General features: G+C 49.8%; 4 protein-coding genes across 20 annotated transcripts in view; 2 read left to right on the top strand and 2 right to left on the bottom strand.

The window, feature by feature from the left end:
* LOC102943236 (zinc finger protein 883) overlaps positions 1-27549 on the bottom strand; it is a 2438435-nt gene that overhangs the window by 1301652 nt on the left and 1109234 nt on the right. The window contains exon 1 of the mRNA XM_043537253.1: positions 12938-12985. The gene's annotated coding sequence lies outside the window, so the exon portion shown is untranslated. Of the gene's footprint in view, positions 1-12937 lie in introns of the transcript that reaches the window.
* LOC114020163 (zinc finger protein 501) overlaps positions 1-27549 on the top strand; it is a 1907800-nt gene that overhangs the window by 805016 nt on the left and 1075235 nt on the right. The gene's annotated exons all lie outside the window — the stretch shown is intronic.
* The window catches only part of LOC119564595 (zinc finger protein 883), a 1467279-nt gene that overhangs the window by 1212696 nt on the left and 227034 nt on the right, over positions 1-27549 (top strand). The gene's annotated exons all lie outside the window — the stretch shown is intronic.
* LOC102943009 (zinc finger protein 501) lies at positions 141-13790 on the bottom strand. 4 transcript variants are annotated; one of them, XR_006287748.1, is made up of 6 exons: positions 13751-13790; positions 12938-13026; positions 12126-12252; positions 5264-5377; positions 2309-3616; positions 141-1293 (listed from the first exon to the last, which is right to left on the bottom strand). XR_006287748.1 is itself a non-coding variant. In XM_043537511.1 (5 exons), the coding sequence occupies exons 2-5, from the start codon at positions 13016-13018 to the stop codon at positions 2571-2573; spliced, it is 1371 nt and encodes a 456-aa protein (XP_043393446.1). In that variant the 5' UTR covers positions 13019-13026; positions 13751-13790; the 3' UTR covers positions 141-2570. The 4 variants fall into 4 exon arrangements, 3 of the variants coding, with proteins under 3 accessions (XP_043393446.1, XP_043393447.1, XP_037743449.2); XM_043537511.1 differs by having other exon boundaries at positions 141-3619; XM_043537512.1 differs by having other exon boundaries at positions 141-3616.

Raw genomic sequence — 27549 nt, 5'->3', positions numbered from 1 at the left:
TTCCCCCACCCCAACCTGTGGAGTGAGGTTTTACATGAGGACATTTTAGGTGGAAGGGGGTAAGTTACATCAAAGAAACTTTCCAGGATTAGCCACCATTTCCTATATTACTAACTAAAAGAAAAACAATACAAGTTTTATTTTTCCAGTATAATTCAGTTGATCACATAATTAAATCTCTTCCTCATTAAAGAGTAACTTCATGTTTAATTTCATTTTCATTGGTAACAATAAATACTCAATGATTAAAGAATCCTCTCAAAAATGTTAGTTTTCTTTTAATCCCCCTTTCCACCAGTGAACCCTTGAGTACAGTTGTGGTTAGGGATTAGATACAGGCCTTGGATCAGAATCTCTGTAAGATACAAGAGATGAGGTTTCTTTTAAAAAAGCTATTTTTCTGCAGCCATCTCACAGCCACCCTGTCCCCTGGGTCAAGACAGGTTGTCGTGAGGTGGTGACCGCATCCAGTGGTGGGTGCAGTGCAGGGTCTAGAGGGACCTGGGACCACCCTACCCCACCAGGTCCTGACCCATGGCCTTGAGGGACCAATACTCCTGTGTCCAGGCTTGATCTCTCACTGCAACAGTCCAGTTCCCTGGGCCACTTCCCACCCTTACGTCCAGCGTCAGTAGTCTCCCAGCATCCGGCGTCTCTTCTTGGCCATCCTTGGCAGTCGACTGGGTGTCTGCAGGAGCCTCAGCACGGCTGGCCTCTGCAGCCTGGGGTCGAGCAGCTTCCCGGCAGGAGCCCACAACACAGATTTGCTTTCCTCCTCAGTCAGCCCAGGCTGAGCTGAACTGCTCCCTTTTATACTCTGTCTCCAGTCGGACCATGCCAACGAAGGGCGAGGGGGTGTGGCTTCTTCAGTCCACAGGGTGAAGTTAACCCTAGGAGTGCCAGTGCCGGGTTGATACACCTCATCACAGACAGCATTTCCCAAATTTTGGGATTAGCTAGGAGATCTCTTCAGGAATAACCTCCTGTAGGGACCAGGTCAGAAATGCTTTGGGAACCAAACACCTGGGCATTTTTCAAAGTTCCAAGTCTATCCCTGGATCATCTGAGACAATATTGACTTAAACAACTGAACTGCACTGTGATCATGGGCACTTACTTCCGTCAGTTGCACCGTTTGGGGTCTGCTGCTGTTCACCTTTTCAGAGTGGAGATTTAAAAACACGACTGTTTCTTTGATAGTATGTCCAATCGCTTGGAGTATTCTCTCTTGTTGACTGAACTGCATTTGCATTTTCTCCATGTCATCATGCAGGGATGAGGGAAAAAACAAACCTAAAGTAAAAAATGATTGTCATTTGTGTAAAATTGACCAATAAAATCTGAGCCTCATTCTGTCAAACAAAACCAACATGCAGTTATATGACCAAGGAGCCTTCATGAAAGATACAAAACCCATATCACAGGGAGGTAGAAGACACTTTCATTTTCATTTGAAGGGAAATTCCAGAGTAGGTTACATCTGATGTCTCAGAATCAGGATGAGAGATTCCCCCATGATCCATTGAAACCTGCTTCACTCCGTCTGTCTTATTAATGTTATTTACAAAATTTTTAGAATTTTCATAATGGGGGGAAAAAACAGCCAAACTGCCTAGAAGTGGCTTTGCCAATAGACAGAAAATGGGATTTGCAGTGTGGTTGGGATCCATTTGAAATCCCTTCCATGCCTGTGACACTTCCATCTCCAGCCAGGCTGACTCTGATTTAGGATCAAAGATGTCCAAGCACCATTAACAAGCACAGACAGCTAAGAAGATGACCTCACCAGATGCTTTGGGAAGTGAAGGAATATGAAGGGGTGAACTCTGCATGGCTCAGACACGAGGCAACAGTTCTGGGGTGATGGGGAAGGAGGGAATCTCTGAGTCACCCCGTCTCCTTCCAGGGTCACAGAGTCTGAAATGACACTTATTTCCCTGACACTGCTCCAGCTCTTTGTTATATTTAAATATATTTTAAGTGAGAAAAATAATCAGCAAAATAACTGCTTTTCAGCTCGATCCAGGGTAATGTGAGAACAACTGGCAATGAGGCAATCTGTCCTCAAAGAGGAACTGGATGACTTTGCACTGGGAGGAAGAGTATAAATGTGAATCTCCAGGTTTGTTTAGACGTGGAAATGTGACAGTGGTTAGGTCAGATCAGGAGGAAATGTGCTAGCTAACCCCACCCACTATCCATGGCCCACGTCTTTACTGCAAGAATAGCTGTCTTTTTCATCAGGAAAGCAAACTCAAGCTAGTTAACTCTATGGAAACCACAGTGATGAGGCCCAGTTAGATTTTACCTCGACGTAGCTGGTTGAAGACACCCCCTATCTGAGATAGTGGACATTCCTGGTAGAAAGGACACACACTCCCATGACTCGCAGGACAATGGAGTTGATAGAAAGGACCACAGGATCCACCCCAAAGATGGGCAGGCTTCAAACGTAGGCAATTCACGTTTGAGAACTGAGGGATTACAGTGTGCAAAAGATGCAAACAGCCTTAATGGTCACTACCTGGGAATTGTCAAAAGAATTAAAGAAAAAAAATCTTCTGACAGCTCTAGAGAAGGTTTTTATGGAGTTTATCTCCTTTACGGATTCTCTGGTGATAGAGAAGGCCTGAGCTCTGAGTGAAGCTTTTTCCACACTCACAGCATTCATAGGGTCGCTCTCCTGTGTGGATTCTGTGATGTGTAATAAGGGTTGAGCTCTGAGAGAAGCTTTTCCCGCACTCGCAGCATTCATAGGGTTTCTCTCCAGTGTGGACTCTCTGATGAGAGATAAGGGAGGAGATGTCAGTGAAACTTTTCCCGCACTCACTGCATTCATAGGGTCTCTCTCCTGTGTGGATCCTCTGATGCGTAGTAAGGTTTGAGCTTCGAGTGAAGCTTTTCCCGCACTCGCAGCATTCGTAGGGTCGCTCTCCCGTGTGGATCCTCTGATGAGAGATAAGGGCTGATCTCTGAGTGAAGCTTTTCCCGCACTCACAGCATTCGTAGGGTCGCTCTCCTGTGTGGATTCTCTGATGAGAGATAAGGGCTGAGCTATGATTGAAGCTTTTCCCGCACTCACCACATTCATAGGGTCTCTCCCCCGTATGGATTCGCTGATGGGTAGAAAGGTCTGAGCTCTGAGTGAAGCTTTTCCCGCACTCACAGCATTCATAGGGTCTGTCTCCTCTGTGTATTCGCTGATGTCGAATAAGGGCTGAGGTATGATTGAAGCTTTTCTCACACTCACAGCATTCATAGGGTTTCTCTTTTGTGTGGATTATCTCATGTCGAATAAGGGCGGAGCGGTAACTGAAGTTTTTCCCACACTCGCTGCATGTATTCTCTCTCTTTTCCCTGTGGATCTTCTCCGGAGATGTAGTTTCCTTGAGGTCCTTGTGAGTTTCCTGACAATTAATGGGTTTATCCACTTTCTTCTCTGACTGGTTTCCCTGCTCTCTCTCTGGTCTGTGGTAACTTTCACCAGCTGTTCCCGGCTCATGGGGGCTGGACACGTTCCCTTTAGATCTTTGCAGTAATGCCCCATGCATTTCTACTAGCTCAGCATCTTCCTGGTGGGGATTCTGCTCTTCACTCTCACTCACCACCCCATCACCTGCTAGAATAGAAGGGAAATCTCAGAGTTAGGGATGGAAAGGCAGAGAGAAAACTCAAGAGCTGGAGAGACAGAAAATAAAAATCGGGGACTGAATTCCCCCAAACTCTTCCCCATAGGGGAGAGCGGAAGGGATCAATTCTGTTCCACATCTGGGGCTGGGTTTTAGGGTGGGCTGTATGGGTGGCCCGCCCAACGGGGTGTTGTGTGCAGGGTTTGGATTCCCACCTGACCTGCTGCCGAGGGGCCAACTGGGCTGACGGAGCCATCACGGCAGGCAGGCGAGCAGCAGCGTGGGGGAGGGGGCGAGACCCAAGCTGCAGGGGGCTGTTGGATGACCAGACGTCGGAACCAGGTGACGGCTCCGGAGTAGGGGTGCCTGTCCCCCCACCCCTCTGCCCTCCATTCATCCCTGGAGTCACCCCTGGCCACTCAGGACTGGGAGTGTCCTCCTGACTGCTCTGTGAGGGGGGTAGCGGGGGCTGATTGAGGGCAGGGTGTCCCCCTCCCCACCACCCATGTAACCAATTTCCACTAAGCTGGGGTGATGGGACAGGGGAATCTGTGGGTCTGAACAAGCCTAGCTCAGGATCCTGACCCGGAGTGTTTCTTAAAGAGACAGTGCGCTCACTCAGGCACACACACACACTCCCCTTTACACCCTCCCTTCAACACACACAGCAGAGCTCCCTGCATCCAGGTCACTTCCCTACCGGGGCTGTGCTGAGGCATCAGGAGCTGCTGCTCTCCCTGTATGCAGCCCGCAGGGAAAGTGACCTGGATGCAGGAAGCCCTGATGTCGCTCCTTGCTCCCCCCATCCCAGCCCCCTAGGGCGGTGGGGGGTGGAGGAGCAGCAGTCCAGCGGGGGAGTGAGCAGCAATGCCAGCTGCTTTGTGCATCCAGGTCAGCTTCCCCAAGTGGGTGCTGGAGGATGCAAGGGTTAGGGGCAAAGGGGGCACAGTGCAGAGGTTAGGAGCTCAGGAGGGAGGTGAAGTGGGTAGCACTGAAGGGGACACAGTGCAGGGGTTAGGGGCACAGGAGGGGAGTGCGGAGGTTGAGGTGAAAGGGGTATGCACAGTGCAGGGGTTAGGACACAGGAGGAGCAGGGGTTGGGATGAAGGGGACACAGTGCATGGGTTAAAGGCACAGGACGGGGCAGATGCTGGGGTGCAGGAGGAGGGGCAGGGGTTGGGGTGAAGGGGGCACAGTGCAGGGGTTAGGGGCATAGGAGGGGGCAGGTGCTGGGGTGCAGGAGAGTGGAAGTTAGGAATAAAGGGGGTGTAGGGATTTGGGGTGCAGGAGGGACAGCAGGCATTTGGGGCAAAGGGGGCACAGTGCATGGGTTGGGGGGAAGGGAGGGTGGGGATCCTGGGGAGCCCATGGGGGACAGGGGCAATGTGGGGGTGCCACACCCATGGGGGCCAGAGGCACCAAAATGCAAGTTCACCGATGGTGCCATTTTCCCTAAGGCCGGCCCTGTCCACATCCCATCCACACACCTCCTGCCAAGGTGTCAGTCATAATCTGTAGGAAGCCAGGAGTAAGACCTGCTGGGGACTATCCTGAGCTCACAGAGGCTTTGTGGGGAATCCCAGCTGTTTCTCTCAGGGACTTACAGTTTCTGGGTTGGTTTCATGTTTCCTCACCTGTGCAAGGACTTCTCAGGATCTCGTTTTCCTCTGAACCATGGAGATCCAGGACCCACGGCTCTTCCCCTCCTTCCTGCTGGGAGATCACACAGGGTTTGGAAACTGAAAACCCTGCTCAAGGGAAAGAAAACAAGGGAGATCAGGTGAATTCATAGGACATTTGTCATAAAAAAACACTCTATTAGTTTAACCCCAGTCCATTTTAAACCAATAAAATTGCAGGGCCAGCTCCCCAGGTGCTCAAAGGTGCAGAACACTCTGCTTATGAGGGATTTAACTATTCCCATCTTTGCTGGGAGCACACACAGCCAGACACTCATTATCAAAGAGGCTCCTAAAACAAAGAGAATGGAACTGCATGTCCCAGAAAGTGAAGACTCCAGACAGAGGGGAAGTCTTCCTTGCACTGCTTCTAACTGACAAAAAGGTCCAGAGACAATGCAAGAGACCTGGGGAAGCTGGGAACAGTAAGCATGGGCTGGTGGGGTTCAGTGGAGTAAGGAACAGGAAGGGCGGGGATATCACTGAATGCAGGATCTCAGCGGCATTAGATGTCAGGAAAGCACATACTGCAGCATTAGGGAATCTAGTGAGTCCGGTGTAAAGGGAGGGAGTATAAAAAACAGCAGTGTGTGGAGAAAGCTAGCAAATTAGATGGCATAGTTCAGAAGCCACAGACTAATTCTTCTGCCAAAGGAGAAAGTGAAAAATAAGAATCAGGCCATGTAACTTCAGGAGGGACAAATTCAAAGATCCAAAGAGCATGCAGGGAAGAGAGAAACTGCGGCTCTTGCAGGTGGGGATGGAAAAGGAAGAGTCTCCATGTTTCATGGAGCCAATTAGTTCATTTTATCATTCATTTGTCATTGTTTTGGTCATCTCATACGTTTTTTCAAATGTAACCATTGTGTACTAAATAGATTTAAGTTGTAGAGAGAAAGAACTGTGAGCTAAGAGCAACTGAGATGGTGGTAGCTGAATGTGTGTGTGAGGATGAGATCACCCAGAAATAAGGTGCAGAGGAAGAAAAGAAAGGGACCAAGGACAGAGCCCCGTGGAAAACAAACAGAAAGTTGGAATGGGGGTGAGGTGGATCATTCTAAGGACACTCCAATGCAGCGACTGGAGAAGGAGGATGTGTACGGAGAACATTTAAGAAGTTTTGTATCTATACTGGAAATTATGTTTGTAAAGACTGAAACAGGTTATTTTCCACCAGGAGGTAACAGACTTTTCTCTCTCTGTCCAGTCAGATGCATACTGGGCACTGTACGTCTCACAATGGGGGCCTGTTTGTACACTCAGCGAAATGCTAATTGAAGAGATTGTGAAATCTTGAAGAGAGGAAAATTTACAGGGAAAAAATAAAGAGCAGGATCCTGTTACGAGTGAAGACAATGGCATGTGGGGGGACATTTGCGGGTGCAGAGATACACCCTGCATCTTCTGCCATGGAAGCAAGCTGACAGCATGACTTGTCTCATGACAGGAAGATCACAGCCAAACCTGGCTGTAAAATGCTGGAGGGACTTTCATGGGTTTTGCTCTATAATATGAAAGGATCTAGTTAGGTAGGTAAGTCTAGATTCTAGAAAGCATGTTATGATTTTACTTGATGTGTAACCATTTGTTTCCAAGAGTTCTACTTGCTACCGCTTGAATCTCTATCCTTGGTTAAATAAGCTTTCACTTATTTTCACTAGAAATACATGTGAGTGCCATGAGTTAAATGGCGTCGTGATCTGAGTGGTAACTGGTAAGCTGCGATGCAGTGCTTCTTCGGGAGCAGCGAATGTGTCAACACGATGAGTGCCCAGGGGGCTGGACAGTCCAGGGAGACCTTTGGAGAGCTCAGAGGTTGGAGTGCGTCTATTGCTAACAGGACCCGGGGCATGAAAAGTGAGGTCCAGTGGTGAGAACCATAAGTGGTCAGGCCTATGTGGTCAAGCCAAAATCAGATGCCAGAGTCTGGCTGAAAACACCAGGAAGCATAAAGCAGGGTGACAATGCAGGGACCAGGAACAAGTCGTGGTCTCTCTCAGCAACAGGTCAGGGATCTGCCTTGCTGCACAGAGGACTTCCCGGTTTTCCAGGTTTAAATGGGAAGGTTCCTGGATCAGAGGTCCCGGGAAGAGCTGCCAGTCATCTCTCATGTGGGCGGCACTTCCTGCAGTGACTGGTCTCCCAGCATGTGCATTGCCAGCAGCTCTGCCAAGGCTGCCCGGTGGTGGCACAGAACCGCCACCCCTCCGGGACTCTGCAGACCCATATTCCTGTCCCAGTAATTTTCATGCACCAGCCCCGCATCACCTACTCCCAAGGAAGGAACCTCCCACTGTCTCCTATCCAATGATTCGGCACCTCCCCCCTCCCCGATTGTCACACCACACCCTTCTCGCATTTGGGAAGTTATTATAGCAGACCACCAGTTCCACCATAGCTAAAGTTCAACATTCAATATACATCTGTATAACGATCAGCTATTCTAATTGGTCTAACATCCCCTTTCTTACTAAGAATCTCTTGAAATTTTCTGCTTATCATGGGGATGCTGAGCAGGATTAATGGCCCAAATATGGGGTGTTTCCTGATGAAGAGTTTGCTGAGAGACAGCCCTCCCCAAAGCAGCTTTTCACATTATCAGCTGGCTCCTATAACACGGTCTTGCACAAACCTGGGGCTGAAACTATGGTTGTAATTTTCCACCAAGCGATCTCAGTCCCTTGGCATTTATCTCTGCTAGTCCATGGCACCCAATACCTCCTTGGGGAAGCCGTGTAGAAAAAGCTAATAACTGCAGAGGTTGGAATTTCAGATTGGCACGAGGAAAAGGGAAGAGTCAGAGAGCCTGAAAGGCCCATGAAATGGAGCAAGACAAAGGGCAAGAGAATTAAGTTGACGTAGAACCACCACAGTAACTGAATCGGTTTTACACGTGCGCACTACCCTCCTCGTGTCGGTGGTGCGCGTTCTCACCAGGAGCGCTTGTACCGATTTAACTGCCAGCATGGGGGACTGCGGGACGGTTTCTAAAAGGCAGCAGCAGTCGACGTAAGCCACACGGCGTCTACACTGACGCTGCATTGACCTAACTACATAGACATACGGGCTATGTCTCTCGTGGAGGTGGAGTTATTAAGTCGGTGTAATGGGTAAGTAACATTGGTGGGTGCTACATTTTAGTGTAGCTGCTTACAGAGTTGGGTCAACTGAAGCTACCTTAGGTTGACCTAGCTCTGTAGTGGAGACCAGGCCTAAGGCTCTTCTTAACAGCCAGAGGGTTTCCAGCAATGTACCCTCACTGTAATTCACTGGCTCAAGAGAACATGCTGCAGCCTTTGAACCTGAGCTCCACCCATGAGTTTGAGTGAGACCCCAGCACTGATAGCTATCAGACAATGTGTGTTGTGCATTTTTCTTGCATCCTGCAGGAGTTCCTCTTGGAAGTTTTGCCCTCTGATGCCAACATTTCTGGGTTAAGAGGCATATTTTCAAGGGCTCTAAAATCCATGTGCCGACTCTGACCTGGTTTGCTCTTAAAAGCTTTGCCAGTCCAGCTCTGTTGCTTAAGGCTGTGAAAAAGTGTACACACACACACGCACACCATCCAACATAGCTCTGCTGGCAAAAGCTCAATTATAGACACGGCTACAGTGGCAAAAGTGTCCATTTTTTAAAACAGGAAACTAAATGCTCATAAGCTACATTACTGCAGAGTTAAGGTTGCCCAGTGCTGTCTCCTGCCTTGCACCGTATGGACGGTGACTAAACTTAAATCTCTGCAAACCGGGAAAAGAAAAGTTAATGTAAACGCCACCCCTCCAATGCAACCTTAAAGTTGCACGCAACCCTTAACCCTGCAGCTGGCAAGAACCACTGAGAATGGTTCTGTGTGGGCGGTGCAAAGCTTAACAAACTGCCACAGGAATTCAGGTATTCAGCTCAATGCAGCAGTCACGGGAGGAAATTCTATGGTCTGTGTTATAAAGGACGTCAGAGTAAATGACCTAATATCACATCGGCCTTAAAATCTATGAACCTCTAATCGATATGAGGAAAGACTAAGAAAACCTGTCAGTGTTTGTGTTGTGTTCATAGATGGGAATCCCAGCATTTCTCTGCATGCCCTCCAGCTGTGTGCACTGGGTCAGCTGTAGCTGTCACTGGATGAAGGAGGGATTGGTTGGAGCAGCTGGGCAGAGCTGTGGCTGTGCTCTGAAGAGAGGTGCCTGTGAAACTTGGGGGACCAATTCTGCCTCATTTCCATGCTGAGTGTTGTAGGCTTTGTCAGTAAAGGTGCCCAAGGGTGTGCTCGTGTCATGGGGATTGTCAGCACTCTGGTAGCATATGGTCATAGAGTCATAGAATAGAATCATAGAATATCAGGATTGGAAGGGACCTCAGGAGGTCATCTAGTCCAACCCCCTGCTCAAAGCAGGACCGATCCCCAATTAAATCATCCCAGCCAGGGCTTTGTCAAGCCTGACCTTAAAAACTTCTAAGGAAGGAGATTCTACCACCTCCCTAGGTAACACATTCCAGTGTTTCACCACCCTCCTAGTGAAAAAGTTTTTCCTAACATCCAACCTAAACCTCCCCCACTGCAACTTGAGACCATTACTCCTTGTCCTGTCCTCTTCTACCACTGAGAACAGTCTAGAGCCATCCTCTTTGGAACCACCTCTCAGGTAGTTGAAAGCAGCTATCAAATCCCCCCTCATTCTTCTATTCTGCAGACTAAACAATCCCAGTTCCCTCAGCCTCTCCTCATAAGTCATGTGTTCCAGACCCCTAATCATTTTTGTTGCCCTTCGCTGGACTCTCTCCAATTTTTCTACATCCTTCTTGTAGTGTGGGGCCCAAAACTGGACACAGTACTCCAGATGAGGCCTCACCAATGTCGAATAGAGGGGAACGATCACGTCCCTCGATCTGCTGGCTATGCCCCTACTTATACATCCCAAAATGCCATTGGCCTTCTTGGCAACAAGGGCACACTGTTGACTCATATCCAGCTTCTTGTCCACTGTCACCCCTAGGTCCTTTTCCGCAGAACTGCTGCCTAGCCATTTGGTCCCTAGTCTGTAGCGGTGCATTGGATTCTTCCGTCCTAAGTGCAGGACCCTGCACTTATCCTTGTTGAACCTCATCAGATATCTTTTGGCCCAATCCTCCAATTTGTCTAGGTCCCTCTGTATCCTATCCCTACCTGACACCGTATCTACCACTCCTCCTAGTTTAGTATCATCCGCAAATTTGCTGAGAGTGCAATCCACACCATCCTCCAGATCATTTATGAAGACGTTGAACAAAACCGGCCCCAGGACCGACCCTTGGGGCACTTCACTTGATACCGGCTGCCAACTAGACATGGAGCCACTGATCACTACCCGTTGGTCTAGTGATCTGTGATGCTTAATGAGGGGTAAGTGAAGGCAATGACTCAAAAGGAAAAGTCAGGTTGAGGGCAAAGGGGTGGTAACACTGTGCAAGTCTCAGATGGTTTGCGTGCAGGAGGTTCGGTACTGGAGTGCAGGCCAGGGGTAGGAAGCGTCTGTTTGCATTGATGGAGATGAACCAGAATATTATCTTAGCTAAGAGAAGTGGTTAGACTTTCTGCGGTACTGCTCTGCTCCCAGAGCGTTCTGTAACAGGGGACGGCAGAGCGCTAGTATGTGCATGGAGCTACTATAAGGTGGGTGCATAACTGGTTGGAAAATCATTCCCAGAGAGTAGTTATCAGTGGTTCAGTGTCCTGCTGGAACGGCATAACGAGTGGGGTTCCGCAAGGATCAGTTCTGGGTCCAGTTCTGTTTAAATATCTTCATCAACGATTTAGATAATGGCACAGAGAGTACACTTATAAAGTTTGCGGACGATACCAAACTGGGAGGGGTTCCAAGTGCTTTGGAGGATAGAATTAAAATTCAAAATGATCTGGACAAACTGGAGAAATGATCTGAAGTAAACAGGATGAAATTCAATAAGGACAAATGCAATGTACTCCACTTAGGAAGGAACAATCAGTTGCGCACATACAAAATGGGAAATGACTGCCTAGGAAGGAGTACTGCGGAAAGGGATCTGAGGGTTATAGTGGATCACAAGCTAAATATGAGTCAACAGTGTAACAGTGTTGAAAAAAAAGGAAACATCATTCTGGGATGTATTAGCAGGAGCACTGCAAGCAAGACACGAGAAGTAATTCATCCACTCTACTCCGCACTGATTAGGCCTCAGCTGGAGTACTGTGTCCAGTTCTGGGCACCACCTTTCAGGAAAGATGTGGACAACTTGGAGAAAGTCCAGAGAAGAGCAACAAAAATGATTAAAGGTCTAGAAAACATGACCTATGAGGGAAGATTGAAAAAATTGGGTTTGTTTAGTCTAGAGAAGAGAAGACTGAGACGGCACATAATCACAATTTTCAAATAAATAAAAGGTTGTTACAAGGAGGAAGGCGAAAAATTGTACTTCTTAACCTCTGAGGATAGGACAAGAAGCAATGGGCTTAAATTGCAGCAAGGGCAGTTTAGGTTGGACATTAGGAAAAACTTCCTAACTGTCAGAGTGGTTAAGCACTGAAATAAATTGCCTGGGGAAGTTGTGGAATTTCCATCATCGGGGATTTTTAAGAGCAGGCTGGACAAACACCTCTCAGGCATGGTCTGGATAATACCTATTCCTGCCTTGAGTGCAGGTGACTGGACTAGATGACCTCTCGAGGTCCCTTCCATTTCTATGATTCCATGTTGGGATGATGCTGAAACAGGGCAGAGCAGAGGTGGCATTGTGGGGGTGGCATGAACGTTAACTTTTCACTTCCCCTTCTAAGAACTGAGGGGACAGGAATTCTTACCCAGCGAGGTCACATTCTCATAGTTCTCCTGCATGACGTCTCTGTAGAGGGCTCTCTGAGCGGGGTCCAGCAGAGCCCACTCTTCCCTGGTGAAATACACAGCCACCTCCTCGAAGGTCACCGGTCCCTGAAAGAGAAAGAGTCCAACAGTCAGTACCTGCTGCCCCAGTCACAACCCCACGATTCATAAGGGAGAGGAGCCAATCAAACGGAAGCTCTGAGAGAGAGACAGTCAGCAGAATCCTATCCCCATACTGCTGAGAACAGCCATGACGCCTGAGGTCTCTTCCAACCCTGATATTCTATGATTCTATTCTATGACGCATCATGTGAGAGCACAAAGAGAGAGCCACACACCTACTAGCCAGAGGCTGATACAGCCCCATGGTAGGAATCCCAAAACCCTCCTCACTGCCAGCAGCTGGATGTGAGTGGCTGGGGCATCTTCCCTATGCCTCCCTGGTGGGTGCCCCCTTTCCATGTCACACCAGCCTCTGGCTGGCAGATTGAGGGTTCAGCACTGGAAGTCTGGTCAGTTTTCCCAGCCCTGCCCAGGGGGTTGGTTTCTCTATTTCCTGTTTCATAAATTAGGGAATTTTCTCCCCCAACACCCAAGCGTTTGTTCCTAGAATCTAGGCCCAGGTTAAACAAATCCCAGCAGGTGTGTCACACTCTGTTCCCTTCCCTTTCTTCACCCAGGGTAGTCCCTGCCCCCTGCAGACCTCATTCCCCAGAAGTTGCCACCCATTCAGTATTTACTGCCCTTCTCCCTCCAGCAGGAACCCACCAGGAACCCCCCCAATAGCCCCTACCTGAGCTGGCTCCACGGCAGCCATTTCTCTCCCCTGTCCCATGGGAGGACGGGACGAGCTGGAGCGAGACGTGGGCGTCATTCTGCAGCCTGGCCGGGCGAGAAGGGCAGTTGTGCAGGTTTCAGAACAGGCTTTACTTCATTTCACATCACGCTTCCCCCAGGCTCCTTCCCTGCAGACAGACACGCTAGTTTCTGCCATGCTGGGAACATGCTCAATCCCCATATTGCTGCACAGACCATGCCCCTGTCCTTCCTATCACCCCCCGCACCCAGGACTAAACCCACCGAGACATGTTCAAACCCTCCCAGCAACAGAGGGTGAATTAAACACTGGAAAAGACCAGGACCAAAGGAGCCCCTTGGGGGGGGGATTCCCCTGACAGTGTCCCCAGGGCAGCACACCCCTGCAGCAGGGGGATCAGGGGGCGCCGCAGAGGGCCGGGGGAGCGGCCAGCCCGGCGGACAGGCGGCTCCCTTCCGGCCTGGACGCTGGCAGCGGCTCGGGGCCCCCGGACACCCGGGGCGGGGGCGGCGCAGAGTCCGGGGCCCGCCCGGCCCCAGGGTCTCTCTCACCGGGAGTCTCCGCGCGGGGGCCGCCGCCAGCAGCGCCCGGGGGGTTTCTCGCCGGGGGAGGCGGCCCCGGCCGGGCCCCCCCCCGCCCCGAGCCCGCTGGGGAAGCGGCCGCGGCCGCCCAGCCCCCGGCTCCCAGCGGCGCAGCAGCGGCCGGGCTCCGAGCAGCGGCCCCCGCGGGCTCCGGCGCCCTCGGGTCTTTGTTCTCCCCGGCTCCTGCCTCCTTCCTCCCGGCACCCACCGCTGCCGGCGGCGCCAGCCCCTTCCTGTGCCCGGCAGCCCCCCGGGCTGGGGACTCGCCCCCCCCCCGGACAGCCCCGGGTTGGGGGCGGGACTCTGCACAAGCGGCCCCTCCCTGCCCCCCCCCCCGGCTCTGGCTGCCCTCGGGAGGGGCCGGTCCAGCGCCGGGAAAGCACGTGCCCCCCCCGGGAACGGGACAGGGGTCGGGTGTCCCGGCCGGAGGGGGGACGGGGGCAGACCAGGAGTTCTCAGACTGGGGGCTACAGCCCCTCGGGGGGGGGTTATTAAGGGGGGGGCACAGCCCCTCGGGGTGGGGGGGTTATTATGGGGGGGCACAAGCTGCCCAGCTCTGCAGGGGGGCAGCAGCGCAGAAGTGGGGGGGTTATTATGGGGGGGGCACAGCCCCTCGGGGTGGGGGGGGTTATTATAGGGGGGGCACAAGCTGCCCAACTCTGCAGGGGGGCAGCAGCGCAGAAGTGGGGGGGTTATTATGGGGGGGGCACAGCCGCTCGGGGTGGGGGGGGTTATTATGGGGGGGGCACAAGCTGCCCAGCTCTGCAGGGGGGCAGCAGCGCAGAAGTGGGGGGGGGGGGGGGGCAAGGGAGCACAAAGTCTGCTGTGAAAAGTGATCTGGAGAAATGGCTTCGCACCCCCAGGATTAAACAGTAACTCTCTGAAAACCCCTTTTCTGCTTATCCCGGTAATTCAATCAAGGTGTGTTTTAGGGTTAATATAAAAGTGGTGAGAAAAGGTCAATCCATTGTAAAGAATCAGGGTCTGCATTAAGCATTTAAAATAACGTTAAATGTAAAATATGTGGTTTGAATTTATAAGTGGGGGCGCACTGGGTGCCTTGCTTTGTCAACGGGGTCACCAGTTCAAAAAGTTTGAGAACCACTGGGCTACACAGGGAAAGGGGAGAGAGGGACACTGAAAAAAGCCTGCAGGGGAAATACGTGGGGAGAGGGGTTCCCAACTCCCAAATCTGCTCCGCTCCATGTACTGCCCCATCCCTGGGCTGATCATCCCAGTGCTGTGGGCCTGGATCTCCCTGGCCCAGGACATCATAAATCCCCCAATCGCCCAAGGGCAGAGGTGTCTCCTGCACGCCAGGCCCCTGCCTCACTGAATAATTGCACACATTCATTGGTGCTCCTCTCCCTTGCTTCTTTCTGCAACCCTTCTGCCAGTTGGCGTCGTCACCGACACGGCCCGGGTTCAATATCTAGGGGTTCCTTTTCAACAACACCACACAGAACCTGCTCGAGCCCCGACCCAGTAGCCTGGGACGATTCCACACCAGCCCTGGGTATCTTTAGAGGCGACACTTCCCCACTGGCAAGCACCGAGTCTGAGGCGATGTCTACACTGCCAATGCCAACGACGGGTTCTTCTCGATAACGATCCACAGCAGTGTGGACCGACCCATGTTCATTTTCATCCTCTAAGTCAGATGCCACCAGCAGAAGGTTGATTTTTCTTTTTTGGTGGTTCGGGTTCTGTAGTTTCTGAATCGGAGTGTTGCTCTTTTAACACTTCTGACAGCATGCTCCGCACCTCGTCCCTCTCAGATTTTGGAAGGCACTTCAGATGCTTAAACCTTGGGTCGAGTGCTGTAGCTATCTTTAGTAATCTCATACTGGTACCTTCTTTGCGTTTTGTCAGATCTGCAATGAAAGTGTTCTTAAATCAGACAACATATGCTGGGTCGCCATCCAAGACGGCCAAAACACTAAATATATGGTAGAATGGGGATAAAACCAAGGAGCAGGAGGCATACAATTCTCCCCCAAGGAGTTCAGTCACAAATTTAATTAACACATTATTTTGTTAACTAGCATCATCAGCATGGAAGCATGTCCTCTGGAATGGTGGTTGAAGCATGTAGGGGCATACAAATGTTTAGCACATCTGGCATGTAAATACCTTGCAATGCCAGCTACAAAAGTGCCATGTGGACGCCTGTTCTCGATTTCAGGCGACATTGTAAATAAGAAGCAGGTGACATTATCTCCCGTAAATGTAAAAAACTTGTTTGTCTTAGTGATTGGCTGAACGAGAAGTAGGACTGAGTGGACTTGTTCTACATTGTTTTGTTTTTGAGTGCAGTTATGTTAAAAAAATCTATGTTAAAAAAATCTACATTTGTAAGTTGCACTTTCATGAGAAAGAGATCGTACTATAGTACTTGTATGAGATGAACTCAAAAATACTATTTCTTTGGTTTATCATTTTTTTGGTGCAAATATTTGTAATAAAAAATGGGAAAGTGAGCAGTGTACACTTTGTATTCTGTGTTGTAACTGAAATCAATATATTTGAAAATGCAGAAAAATATCCAAAAATACATTTTCATTGGTATTCTATTATTCTTTAACAGTGCGATTAAAACTGTGATGAATCACGATTCATTTTTTTAATTGAGTTCATTTGCTTTGAGTTAATCACTTGAGTTAACGGTGATTAATTGACAGCCCTAATAATAACAATTCCTGGTGGAAAGGAGCCGGGAGCTCTTGGGTGAGAGTGAAATTCAGCCTGTAGAGCCAGTTCAGCTTGGGGCTGCCCTGCTGAGGGTTTGGAGCATATAGTGAGGGGCAAAGATGCTGGGGGGTGGAATGGTTCTTGTGATGTCTCAGAGCTCTGTACAGCCTCAGATGCCCCTAAGAGCCCAGATTGGGGGGTCCTTCTTCCAAAGCTCCTCAGTAATAGAGGATTCAGATCTGGGGGGGTCTGTCAGTTTCCTGCCCGCTCCCTGGCAAGGAAGAGTGAACTGGGATTCTGAAGTAAAGTGAATTAGGGAAGTGGTTCCTCCTCTTTTGTGGCCCTGACTTGAGGCAAAACCCTGCAGTGAGAGCAGCGGATGGAGAAGCTAACAGCCTGGCTGTGTCTCCGTCACCTGGCTGGTGGTGTCAGGGATCCTGGCGTTACCGCAGTGGGACCCCGAGGTGGAGTTGCCATTTGCCGTCCGTATACAGAACTTTTACCACAAGGGAAGTCACCAGGTTGAGAGGTGCTAGGATAGGGGGTGGAGGGGGACAGAGGGGACCCTGGAAATCAGCTGGAATCCAGATCCCACATTCGATGCTATGAGTTTCTGGAGAATTCCCACCTGGAAATTGAACCTTCCAGAACTCCAGGTCCTATGCCTTGTCTACACTGCCACTTACTAGGCTAGAACTTACATCACTCGGGGTGTGAATAACCCCCCTCCCCCAAGCAACACAAGCTACACTGACCCAGAGCGGACAGCGCTATGTTGGCAGGAGAACTTCCCTCACCAGCATAGCTACCGCCGCTCGTGGAGATGGATTTATTATGCCGACGGGAGAGAGGACGTATGCCCCCAGCGTCCGTTCAGCAGAATCCCCTGCCTCCAACCTTCCCATCATGGGCGGCTCGTAAACAGCAGGCTGGGGGAGGCTAGCCTCTGGCCCCGCCCCTTACACCTGAGGCCCCGCCTCTTCCATGCACACACACCCCATTGGAGCCCAGAGCATCCCCTGCCCCAGGCTAGGCCCACAGTCCCAGAGCACCGGGAGGGCGGGCAATGCGTGGCTGCAGCTCCCCCCAGCCCCAGAGCATTGGGAGGGCAGGCAGCGTGGCCCCAGCCTCCTCCGCCCCAGAGGGTCGTGGAGGTGAGTGGCATGTGGCCGCAGCCTCCCTAGCCCCGGAGTGCCAGGAGGGCAGGTGGCACGGTCACAGCCTGAGCCGGGGCCGCTGCACAGGGGCACTGGAGCTGCACCAGGGAAGGGGGGAGCCTGGGGGCTGGGGGTGGGCAGCGCCAGGCCTGGCTGTTTGGGGAGGCACAGCCTCCCCCAGCCTATGGTACCTGCCACCCATGCTTCCCATCCAGATAGATCAGAGCCGGTGACTAGTACTGGGTTTACAATGGCAGTGTGGTGCCAGGCCCACATTCAGAAGGGGTCCCGGAACCTGGACCGGGGCCCTCGCCCCCAATCACTCCTCTCTGCCCCCTCTCTGACTCACCTCTTCTGTTCACTCCCCTCTGCCCACTGCTTGACCCTCTCCTCACCCGCTGCTCACTCCTCTCTGCCCTCTCCCCCAGACCTGTCCACTGCCCTTTCCTCTCTGCCCCCCCTCCACATGCGAGCGGCCAGGGGTGGGGGGAAGACGCCGAGTGGGGGCAGGGCTTCGGGGTGGAACATGGGGCAGGGACTCTGGGCAGAGCACAGACGGAGCTGGGGTAGGGTTGTCAACTTGGTCATATTTAAAAACTGGCCACTCCAGCAGGAGTGCCGGAACCTCCCCTGCCCCACCTCTTCCCTTCGAGGTGCCGCCCCTGCCCCACCTCTTCCCCCCAAGGATCCACCCCCCATTCACTCCTCTTCCCCCCTTCTCCCCATCACTTCTCCCTGATCCCAACCCTTCCCCCCATCGCGGCGCTGCAAATCACCTGAAAACATCTGTCTTGCAGCCTATCGGAATGTGACTTCACACCTTTGTGGATATCGCAGTCATGAACTCATAAATATTGCCGTCATGATGTAAGAGACGGGGCTGGGGTTGCACCAGTTGAGGCCTTATCCGTGCTGAGTAGAGAGGAAGAATTACTTCTTCTGGCTTGCTTACAACTCCCCTGCTGACCCATCCCAGAATGAGGTTTGCTTTTTTGGCAACAGTGTTACATTGTTGACCCATATTTAGTTTCAGAGTAACAGCCGTGTTAGTCTGTATTCGCAAAAAGAAAAGGAGGACTTGTGGCACCTTAGAGACTAACCAATTTATTTGAGCATGAGCTTTCGTGAGCTACAGCTCACTTCATCGGATGCATACTGTGGAAATCACAGAAGACATTATATACACAGACACCATGAAACAATACCTCCTCCCACCCCACTCTCCTGCTGGTAATAGCTTATCTAAAGCGATCATCAAGTTGGGCCATTTCCAGCACAAATCCAGGTTTTCTCACCCTCCACCCTCCCACAAACAAACTCACTCTCTAGCTGGTAATAGCCCATCCAAAGTGACCACTGTCTTCACAATGCGTATGATAATCAAGGTGGGCCATTTCCTGCAGAAATCCAGGTTCTCTCACCCCCTCACCCCCCTCCAAAAACCACACACACAAACTCACTCTCCTGCTTTGTGTGAGTATGGGGGTGGGGGAGTGAGAAAACCTGGATTTGTGCTGGAAATGGCCCACTTTGATTTTCATGCAGGTTATAAGGAGAGTGGTCACTTTGGATAAGCTATTACCAGCAGGAGAGTGAGTTTGTGTGTGTGGTTTTTGGAGGGGGGTGAGGGGGTGAGAGAACCTGGATTTCTGCAGGAAATGGCCCACCTTGATTATCATACGCATTGTGAAGACAGTGGTCACTTTGGATGGGCTATTACCAGCAAGAGAGTGAGTTTGTTTGTGGGAGGGCGGAGGGTGAGAAAACCTGGATTTGTGCTGGAAATGGCCCAACTTGATGATCACTTTAGATAAGCTATTACCAGCAGGAGAGTGGGGTGGGAGGAGGTATTGTTTCATGGTGTCTGTGTATATAATGTCTTCTGTGATTTCCACAGTATGCATCCGATGAAGTGAGCTGTAGCTCACGAAAGCTCATGCTCAAATAAATTGGTTAGTCTCTAAGGTGCCACAAGTCCTCCTTTTCTTTTTGCATATTTAGTTTGTGATTCACTATGACCCCAGATCCCTTTCTGCAGAACTCCTTGTTCGACAGTCATTTCCCATTGTGCATTTGTGCAGTTGATTATTCCTTCCTAAGTGGTGTACTGTTAGGGAAAAAGGGTTCCCCTCCCGTCCAGGATTGGGAGGGCAGCCTTCCCTGTACTTCTGTATTAGCCAAACAAACACAGAGTCATGGCTCTTAGATAAAATGAGGCACTTAATGCTAGCAAGTACGACAGCTGAAGGGCTTACCAATTTCCTACACAGAGGAAAATGGCGAAGCCCTGAACAAAGAACAAGGTTGAGCTTTTATAGCTTGGCTCAACATAAATTGTGACATTTCGTCCAGTTCAAACCGGTTAAACCCAGTCTGTTTGGGTCCTGTGGTATGAACATGGAGGCTTATCCTTACAAGGAGTTCTTTCCCCGCACCGGAAGTAAAGGTTACACACAGTGCAAATTCTTTCTACCCATAGGTGTAGAGAAAACACAGACGCATAGCTTTACATGACTGCTTTTCTTTCTTCTCTCTATCAGGACTTTGCATTTGTCATTATTGAATTTCATCCTATTTACTTCAGACTGTTTTCTCCAGTTTGTCAAGATCGTTCTGAAGTCTCGAATAACTTTTGGTTACTTGATAAAAAGAACTTTTTAAAAAGTAAACAATCAGAAGGTGCAACACTATATTGAGAATGGATTACAAGAAAGGGAGGCCAGTTCAGGGACTCAGAACAGCGGAGAGGACAAATTTGTGATTGGTATGAGACTTTATGCAGACATAGAGACTGATTAGGGACTCAAACACTAAAACATGTACGACAACTATATCTATCTATCTATGTTGGGGGTGGTATATAACAAATATTTTTCTGAATCAAGTCTCCTTTAGCAGCTGAATACATCATTTCATACAGGGAAGGGCTACCTTGTCTAGGCATGGCAATGCACTTTGCCTTTGAGAACACAGCCCCAGGAAGCAGGGCCTTAGCTGTACCATCCTAGGAGAGGGGAAAAAGTCCCTCTGCCCCGCAACCTCTGTTTTTGCAAGCTCTGCAGCTGGCTTACAAAATTTGTGGTAACTTTCCCCCTCCCGCCGCTGCCCTTTTTCTGTGGGGAATCAAAGAAATCTGCAGGGGACATTAATTCTGTGCATGCGCAGTGGTGCAGAATTCCCCCAGGAGTAAGGTGTGAATCTTGCAGAGTATGAATCAGTCTGCCTTTGCCCAGGAACAACCTTACAGCTCCTCCAACAAGAAAGGTCCTGCCTCAGAAGAAACCATGTGATTGGAGTTATTGCACATCTCTCTCCTTACAGGAGGTGACCCTGTGGGATAGGTCTTCATTCCTATTATTCATTTATTCATTCATTTAGTCCCCGTGGAAGGGTAAGCAAGGAGAGAATTTGTTCCTCTTTTGTATATGGAAGAAATAAAGACAGACTGAAATATTTCCCAGGGTTGTAAGCAATAAACCTCAAGCTAGCAGAGGATGGTTTTGATCCATCAACTCCTGGGTTATGGGCCCAGCATGCTTCTGCTGCACCACTTTGCTGGATGGGTGGTTTCCTGCAGGATCTATTCACAGTGCAGCTTACAAGTGGTGCAATGGAGAGCTGTGGCCGTGGGATTTTAGAAGCTTTATAGGAAGGTGATTGTACATGTGTTGTGTCAAATCTCCAAAGCTGAACTGAAATATGATTGTTGCATTCCCATGGAGGGTCTCCTTAGTCTAATGATTCAGTAAAAACAGCCCCTTCCCCTTGCTTTTCTCATGGTAAGATCCATCCAGTCTTCTGCCCCCGCTCCAGGCTAAGGATGGTTTTCCCAATTCCCCGAGTGTCAACAACACCCTACGAGGGGCCCGCCTGGGGCAGGGCCATGCTCGGATAGGAGCAGCCCCTTCTGCCCCCCGAGCCCAGGAAATTGAAAATTTAAAAACAAGAAAGTGGAGCCATAAAAGGCTTCAAAGCCCACCATGCCCAAACCCGTCCTCTGTCACCAGCAGAAAAGCCACACTTCTCCTTACTAGGGGTGTCCAATTGCCCCACAAGAATTGGGACACTATTGTGTTCAGTCTCTGCAGCACTGGTGGAGCTGGGAAAATACATGGCTGAGGAAATTTCCTGTGGCCAAAAGATAGTTCTTTAGCATGACAACGTTCTGGGCTAATGACAAGGTCCACTTACTCCACAGGCCGAGCCATTCCTCACAGGCCAGCAGCTGCCTCTCCCAGTTCACATTCCCCACCTCGTCACCGACCGAACGCTAGAAGGCCCAGCTCATCAACCTGCCCACTCGTGCAGCCCTCCTCTTCCGCCCTGACTGACAGGGAGGAGTATTAAGCCTCCCTCCCTGAGGCCAGCCCTTCAGCATTCCTGGGGAACACCAATGCCACCCAAGTGACTTAGGTTGACAGTAGGTCAACCAATAGGGCTGCCTCCTAGGCCAGGCTGCAGCCCAGCTTCAGGGCTGAGAGGAAATGCAGCTCGCATCCCTATCTACAGGACTCCAGGCATGGCCAGCCTTCTGGATCAAACGTCCCCTCATGCGCTCAAGTCACAAAAGCTAGAGGGCAAAGGACAGGCTCCCATGTGATTTGAGAGAGCAAGACAAAGCCTTGGGACACCCAGTAGCATTAGGTGCTGAAAGAGCTATTCCAAGGTCCCACCAAGACTTGAACTTGGATTGCAGAATTTAAAGCCCTGAGTGCTGGCCCTTACTCCATGGGACAAGCAGGGAACAGCTTGTGTTCTGCTGATTTCCGGTGTGGAAGGGCCTGGGTGGACTCGCTTTGTCCCTTCCTCGCTCAAGGCCTCAATGGCCTCTCTGGCCAGCCCTGTATTTGCTCAACAGGTCGGCATGCAGTGGTTTGCTGTAGACCCATAGACCTTTCTTCCTCCAGACTGTGAGGCCAGTGGGCGTGTGAGGAAGTTGCCCCTTCAGCCCCTGGCAGTAAATGGCCCTTCCTAGGAAAGGCCAAGTCCTGAAAAGAAGAAAAAAAAAGTAACACCAAGGAGGGTACTGAAGAGATGCCCCTTGAGGGATACTACCAGGGGAAAGAATCCCTTCTCCACGTGATCAGGGGCTTGAACTCTGGTCCCTTACATTTAAAGGTTGATGTGCTACCAACAGAGCTAACCAGGCTCACGTAGGAAAAGGGCAAGTTTGGTGCAGAAGAGAAACTAGTCAAGAAAAAGAAGGCAGGAAACAATACAGAAAACTTGCTACTCTCACTCTCTAAGCAGCCCTAGCCCCAGCCTCCTCTTCCATCCAGTGCCCTGAGACCTTCTTCTTCTTTCAGTTAAATATCGGATCCAGGAGAAAACACGGTCATACAAAGCAAAACGAAATCACAGACAGAAATGCCATTGGAAGAACAAAAAAAAAGGAAAATGCAATCCCCATCACATTATGGTGTCTGGGCCAATCCTGCATTGAGAGCACCTGCTAACGTCCCTATGAGCTTACAAGAAACCTACAGGAACTGATACCAATGCCTGAAAATGAAACACAACTGCTCCTACTTGCCACAGTAAAACCGTTTCCCTTCCCTCAAACAGAGACCATCAGGACAGAATCAAGGCCCATCCAGGTCCCACTATCCCACCTCCATTCTGCTGCTGGCTCACGGTGTTTTTCCACCATGGCCAGTCGTTTAAGGGCCACAGAAACCCGGTTAGCCAGTACTGTGGGGAACTGCCTTCATCGCTGAAGATGCTCCTCACAGTGGCTCTGCCAAAGGGGGTACAATGCTATGGCACTGAGTAGACGCAGTGTGTCCCATGATCTGAAGAGTTGGTTGTGTTCTTTGTGGTTGCTCTGCCGTTCCCCTCAGACCTGCCCTGCCCTCCAGCTCAGCCACCTGCTGAAAATTGAAAAACACAATAGTAGAGCTGTAAAAGGCTTCAAAGCCCACTGTGCCCAACCCCCAGTTCTTGGTACTTAAAGGGTGTGTTTTTGTTTTATTTTGCTTGGTAATTTACTTTGTTCTGTCTGTTATTACTTGGAACCATTTAAATCTTACTTTTTATATATTGAATAAAATTACTTTTTACTTATTAATTAACCCAGAGCAAGCAATTAATACCTGGGGGAGCAAACAGCTGTGCATATCTCTCTATCAGTGTTATAGAGAGTGAACAATTGATGAGTTTACCCTGTCTAAGCTTTATACAGAGTCAAAGGGATTTATCTGGGGTTTGAACCCCATTGGGAACTGGGTATTGGAGACAGGAGTGCTTCTTAAGCTGTTTTCAGTTAAGCTTGCAGCTTTTGGGGGTCTTGGTTTAGACCTGGGCCTGTGTTTGTAGCAGGCTAGCGTGTCTGGCTCAACATGGCAGGGTGCTGAAGTCCCAAGATGGCAGGGAAAATGAGCTCAGAGGTAGTCCCAGCACATCAGATGGAAGCCCAAGGGGGTCTCTGTGACCCACCCCGTCACGGGACCTTTGGTCTGAACCAGTATGACCATTCTTATGTCCTTATGCTCCTTTCATATAGATGCCTGGGATTCTGCCTCACAATGTATCCCTGAGCTCTCAGCCAAAATGCTCCAGACGGGCAAACACGCTGGGCTCCTGAAGCCTCTGCCACCCAGCTAGTGCCCTATGGCCCATCCCTAACCCTTCATGCTGCTCCTTTCTATAGAATGTGAAGGGAGAGGAGGCGGTGCAGGAGCCTTCTGGGGACGCAGATCTGAGGCTTTGGGAGAGACAGATTGTCTGAGACATCAGAGCGCTGTAAACCATGCAGCCACCCCCTAAATCAGGGACCTGTTCCAGCCCTGAGTGTGGGCTCCTCGGATCCCTCCCACAGAGCAGAGGGCCCACAGATTACAGCCTGAAAATAGACATGTGAAACCAACTCCTGCTCTCCCTGACAGGGCCTCCCCTAGACCAAATGGCACCCCAGGCGAGAAGCTTCTTTGCTGCCCCCCATATGTTAAATTTTTGAATACCTTATTTTTTATTGCATTTGTAGCTCATTTCATGATTTTCATGCACAATTTGGATGCATGATTTTCTCTGTCATATAAAATGATAAATTTGCAGGCTAGGATCTGTAAATCTGTATTTATTCATGCCGTATATGAGCAAATAAAAAAAATCGTTTCAACTAATCATAGAAACTTTTTAATTTTAACAGTAACTGAAATGTACAAACATCTAGAAATCGAACTGCCACCAACACAGGGTGGACCAGTATTAAATTGTGTTACATTAAGAGGCAGAGTTTGAATGTTAATCCTAGTGCTTTAGCTCGAAGGTCATCGTTGACCTCATGAACTGAAGCGCAGCATTAGAGACATCCAAGGACTGGCCAATGGCGTTTTCAAGTGATAAAATAGCAAGTGATGTCAGTCTCTAATTGGCCATCATCAATTAAAGATATGTTTTAATGAGCCCAAGCATCAAGGAGAGGGTGGCTCTGTCCACCTCCTTTTGCTTTGCTGCTGGGTAACAAGTCCCTGGCAGCCAGTAGGTGAAGCTGGGACAACAGGGTGGGGTGGTAAGTGGCGGCAGGACTCTTGCTGCCGGGGTCTAGCTGCCCAACTTCCTCCCCGTGCCACTGGGCCCCAGTCGCTTTGAGCGACCAGGTAACCCAGGAACTAAGGCAGGAATGGGGTGAGGAAGCAAGTCAAGCTGAGCAAGGCAGGCAAAAATTCATCTTGCCCTCTTTTCCTTTCAATTTCAAATGTGGAATGAATGGAGATTTTTGTTGAAAAACTTCTATTTCTCAGGGGGAATTGAACCCAGGCCATGGCTGTTAAAACACCAGAGCCTACCGCTTAAAGCACCCGGTAGGGCTCTTTTTTTCCTGACAGCCATCTTTGTTTTTCTCAGGCTCCTACTTCGCCAATCTCAGATGCTGGTCCAGTCTCCATTGCCCTGAAGGGACAAAAACAGAGAGTGAAGGAACCTCTGTGCTCAGTGTCACAAGCTGAGCCCCAAAAAAGGACCGCATGGTGTCACAAATTCAAATTATGCTTCAGGTTCCTCCATCAGCATCACAGCAGAAGCAAAACAAAGAACTCACCAGAGGAGCAATTCTCCTCTTCTTTCATTGACCCCAGTGCCGTCCTCTCCGCTTCTTCTTCTGCTGCTTATAATCTGGAGACTTCGTCGGGGAAAAAAATCATTGAGCTGACAGTATTTCTGGGCTAGAAACCCAGAGAGGGGGGTTTGTGCTACCTGATGGGAGGCTGATTCATTATAACGGGTCTCCTGGCTTTAGCTGCCGGCTAGCGTAGCTCTCGTTTTGTCAGCTCTGTACTCTTAGGAAGTGCTGGGCTCTGCTTCTCTCAGGCCACTGGGAGCATGGTGGTCAAAAGGAGGGGTTAGCCTGCATGTTGAGGGAAGGAATAGATCATTATTTGGGAGATTACCAGCTACTTAAAAAATCGGAGCATAGAAACTTTAGGATCTTAATTTAATTTAATTTAATAAATCTAAACAAATTTAAATTTAATAAATACAAAAATGAATGAATAAATTTAATTAATAAATACATTAATAAATAAACTAAGTAATTCAATAAATTTAAATGTACTAACTTTAAATAAATGAAATTTAATTAATTGCCACACAACTGTGCTCATGAATTAAAGTGAAACACAACATTTTTTGGATATTTTTGGGGAAGAGTTCTGTTCCGTGACCTGGAATTGAACCGGGATTAAAGAGGTACTGTCTCCAAGCCACTAACTCTTCTGGCTGTCTCAAGCTACTTTCTGTCCAACTGGGGAAATTGGCCCAGTTTCCATTCTCCTGTGAGAACAGGAGCAGCTCCTGATGGAACCCCTGGGCTCAATGTCACAAACTGAACCCAGTCAACGGCACTGGGAAAAAATTGATTTATGCAGCCGATTCCTCCACCAGGATGATAAGAGAAACACAAACAAATCTCAAGGGGAACAACCCTCCTCGGCTTTCATTTACCCCATTTTAATCCTCTCACCTGCTTCTTCGGCCTACCTAGAGGCTCTTCCAGGAAAAAAGCCTGTTTGAGCTGATAGTATTCTGAGAGAAGGGTTTTGATACATCCTCACAGGACGTTGGCACACTATAACAGGGCTCTTGGTTTTAGCTGCCCCTTGTCTTTGCTCCTATGTGGTCAATTCTGTGCCCTCAGGAAGCAGTCAAACCAGAGTAGGGAGGGCACCCAACTTGGGACTCAAGCCCAAACCGTGAGACCAAGAGTCTTACACTCCGTATTATCAGTGTTTTCTGTACTGCTCCCTTCTTCCTCCACCTGTATGTTTAACACCCAAACCTGCCTACCCTCAAGCAATGCCAACTTTCTCCTGGGGAATAAACTGGAATTTACCCAACTAGGGCTCAATACGCAGCTTCCGAAGGTGTTTGAATTCCTTCCAACTTCTCTTGCCACTACTCTAACAGAAATCCGAAGCAAGCGCTCTTCTCATGTTAAAAGAGAGATCGAAATGAGGCCAGTCCTCCATGTAGAATTAAAAAATCGTTTCAGGAGTGGAGTATTAACCCAGGCTTCCAATGGAGACCAGAACATCCAGTTGAGAAAAAGCTAGCACCTTGAACGTGGCGTTTTAGAGCACCCGAACATCCTGACACCATGGAAGCAGCTGATCTATCAACCCTAGTTTTCTAAAATGTTTTATGAGCGCTCAGGGAGGCCGAGGTGGCACATCTCTTTCAACACCTAGAGGCCCTCTACAGCACAGCTGGCTTTTAGATACAATCACACTCAGCTAAAGTTGCAAGTTTCCTAGAGCCCTGTGACTTCTGAGGTGTGGTAGTCTCCCTGCTCACTTATTAGGGGAATAAAAGATATGCACGAGCAGAAACCTTCTCTGCTTTCTCCAGTTTTCATGATCTCTTAGGCGGGATCAGCAGCCTGGGTTCAATTCTTGCTCAGAGAAAGTAACTTTACAACAGAAAACCTTGGTTCATTCCTGTCACGGAGTCCCTGGGCGATGCTCTGGAACTGCTCCCCATGAAGCCAGTCAGGACTCTGGGGCGGTCGCCTTCCGGTGAGCAGCCTGTCTGCAGGACACACAGCTCACACGGCTTCCACCTTCCTGGGTCTGACCTCGGAGCATTCAGCATCCTCTGCCCCTCCGTGTGCTTCCCACAGCGAGTCCGCTCAGGCAGGGCTCCTGGGGAAGCCAGAGGGTCCTGC

Source organism: Chelonia mydas, chromosome 28, assembly GCF_015237465.2.
Source record: "Chelonia mydas isolate rCheMyd1 chromosome 28, rCheMyd1.pri.v2, whole genome shotgun sequence".
NCBI lineage: Eukaryota > Metazoa > Chordata > Testudines > Cheloniidae > Chelonia > Chelonia mydas.
This window is presented reverse-complemented; position numbering and strand designations above follow the sequence as displayed.

What these genes read in the sequence shown, in the direction of transcription:
- LOC102943009 (XM_043537511.1), bottom strand. Translation starts at nt 13,018, where the DNA reads ATGACGCCCACGTCTCGCTCCAGCTCGTCCCGTCCTCCCATGGGACAG. An exon ending in CTGCCGTGGAGCCAGCTCAG is followed by an intron (nt 12,253 to 12,937) that starts GTAGGGGCTATT and finishes TTTCTCTTTCAG; the next exon opens with GGACCGGTGACCTTCGAGGA. An exon ending in TGAGAATGTGACCTCGCTGG is followed by an intron (nt 5,378 to 12,125) that starts GTAAGAATTCCT and finishes TCCCTTGAGCAG; the next exon opens with GGTTTTCAGTTTCCAAACCC.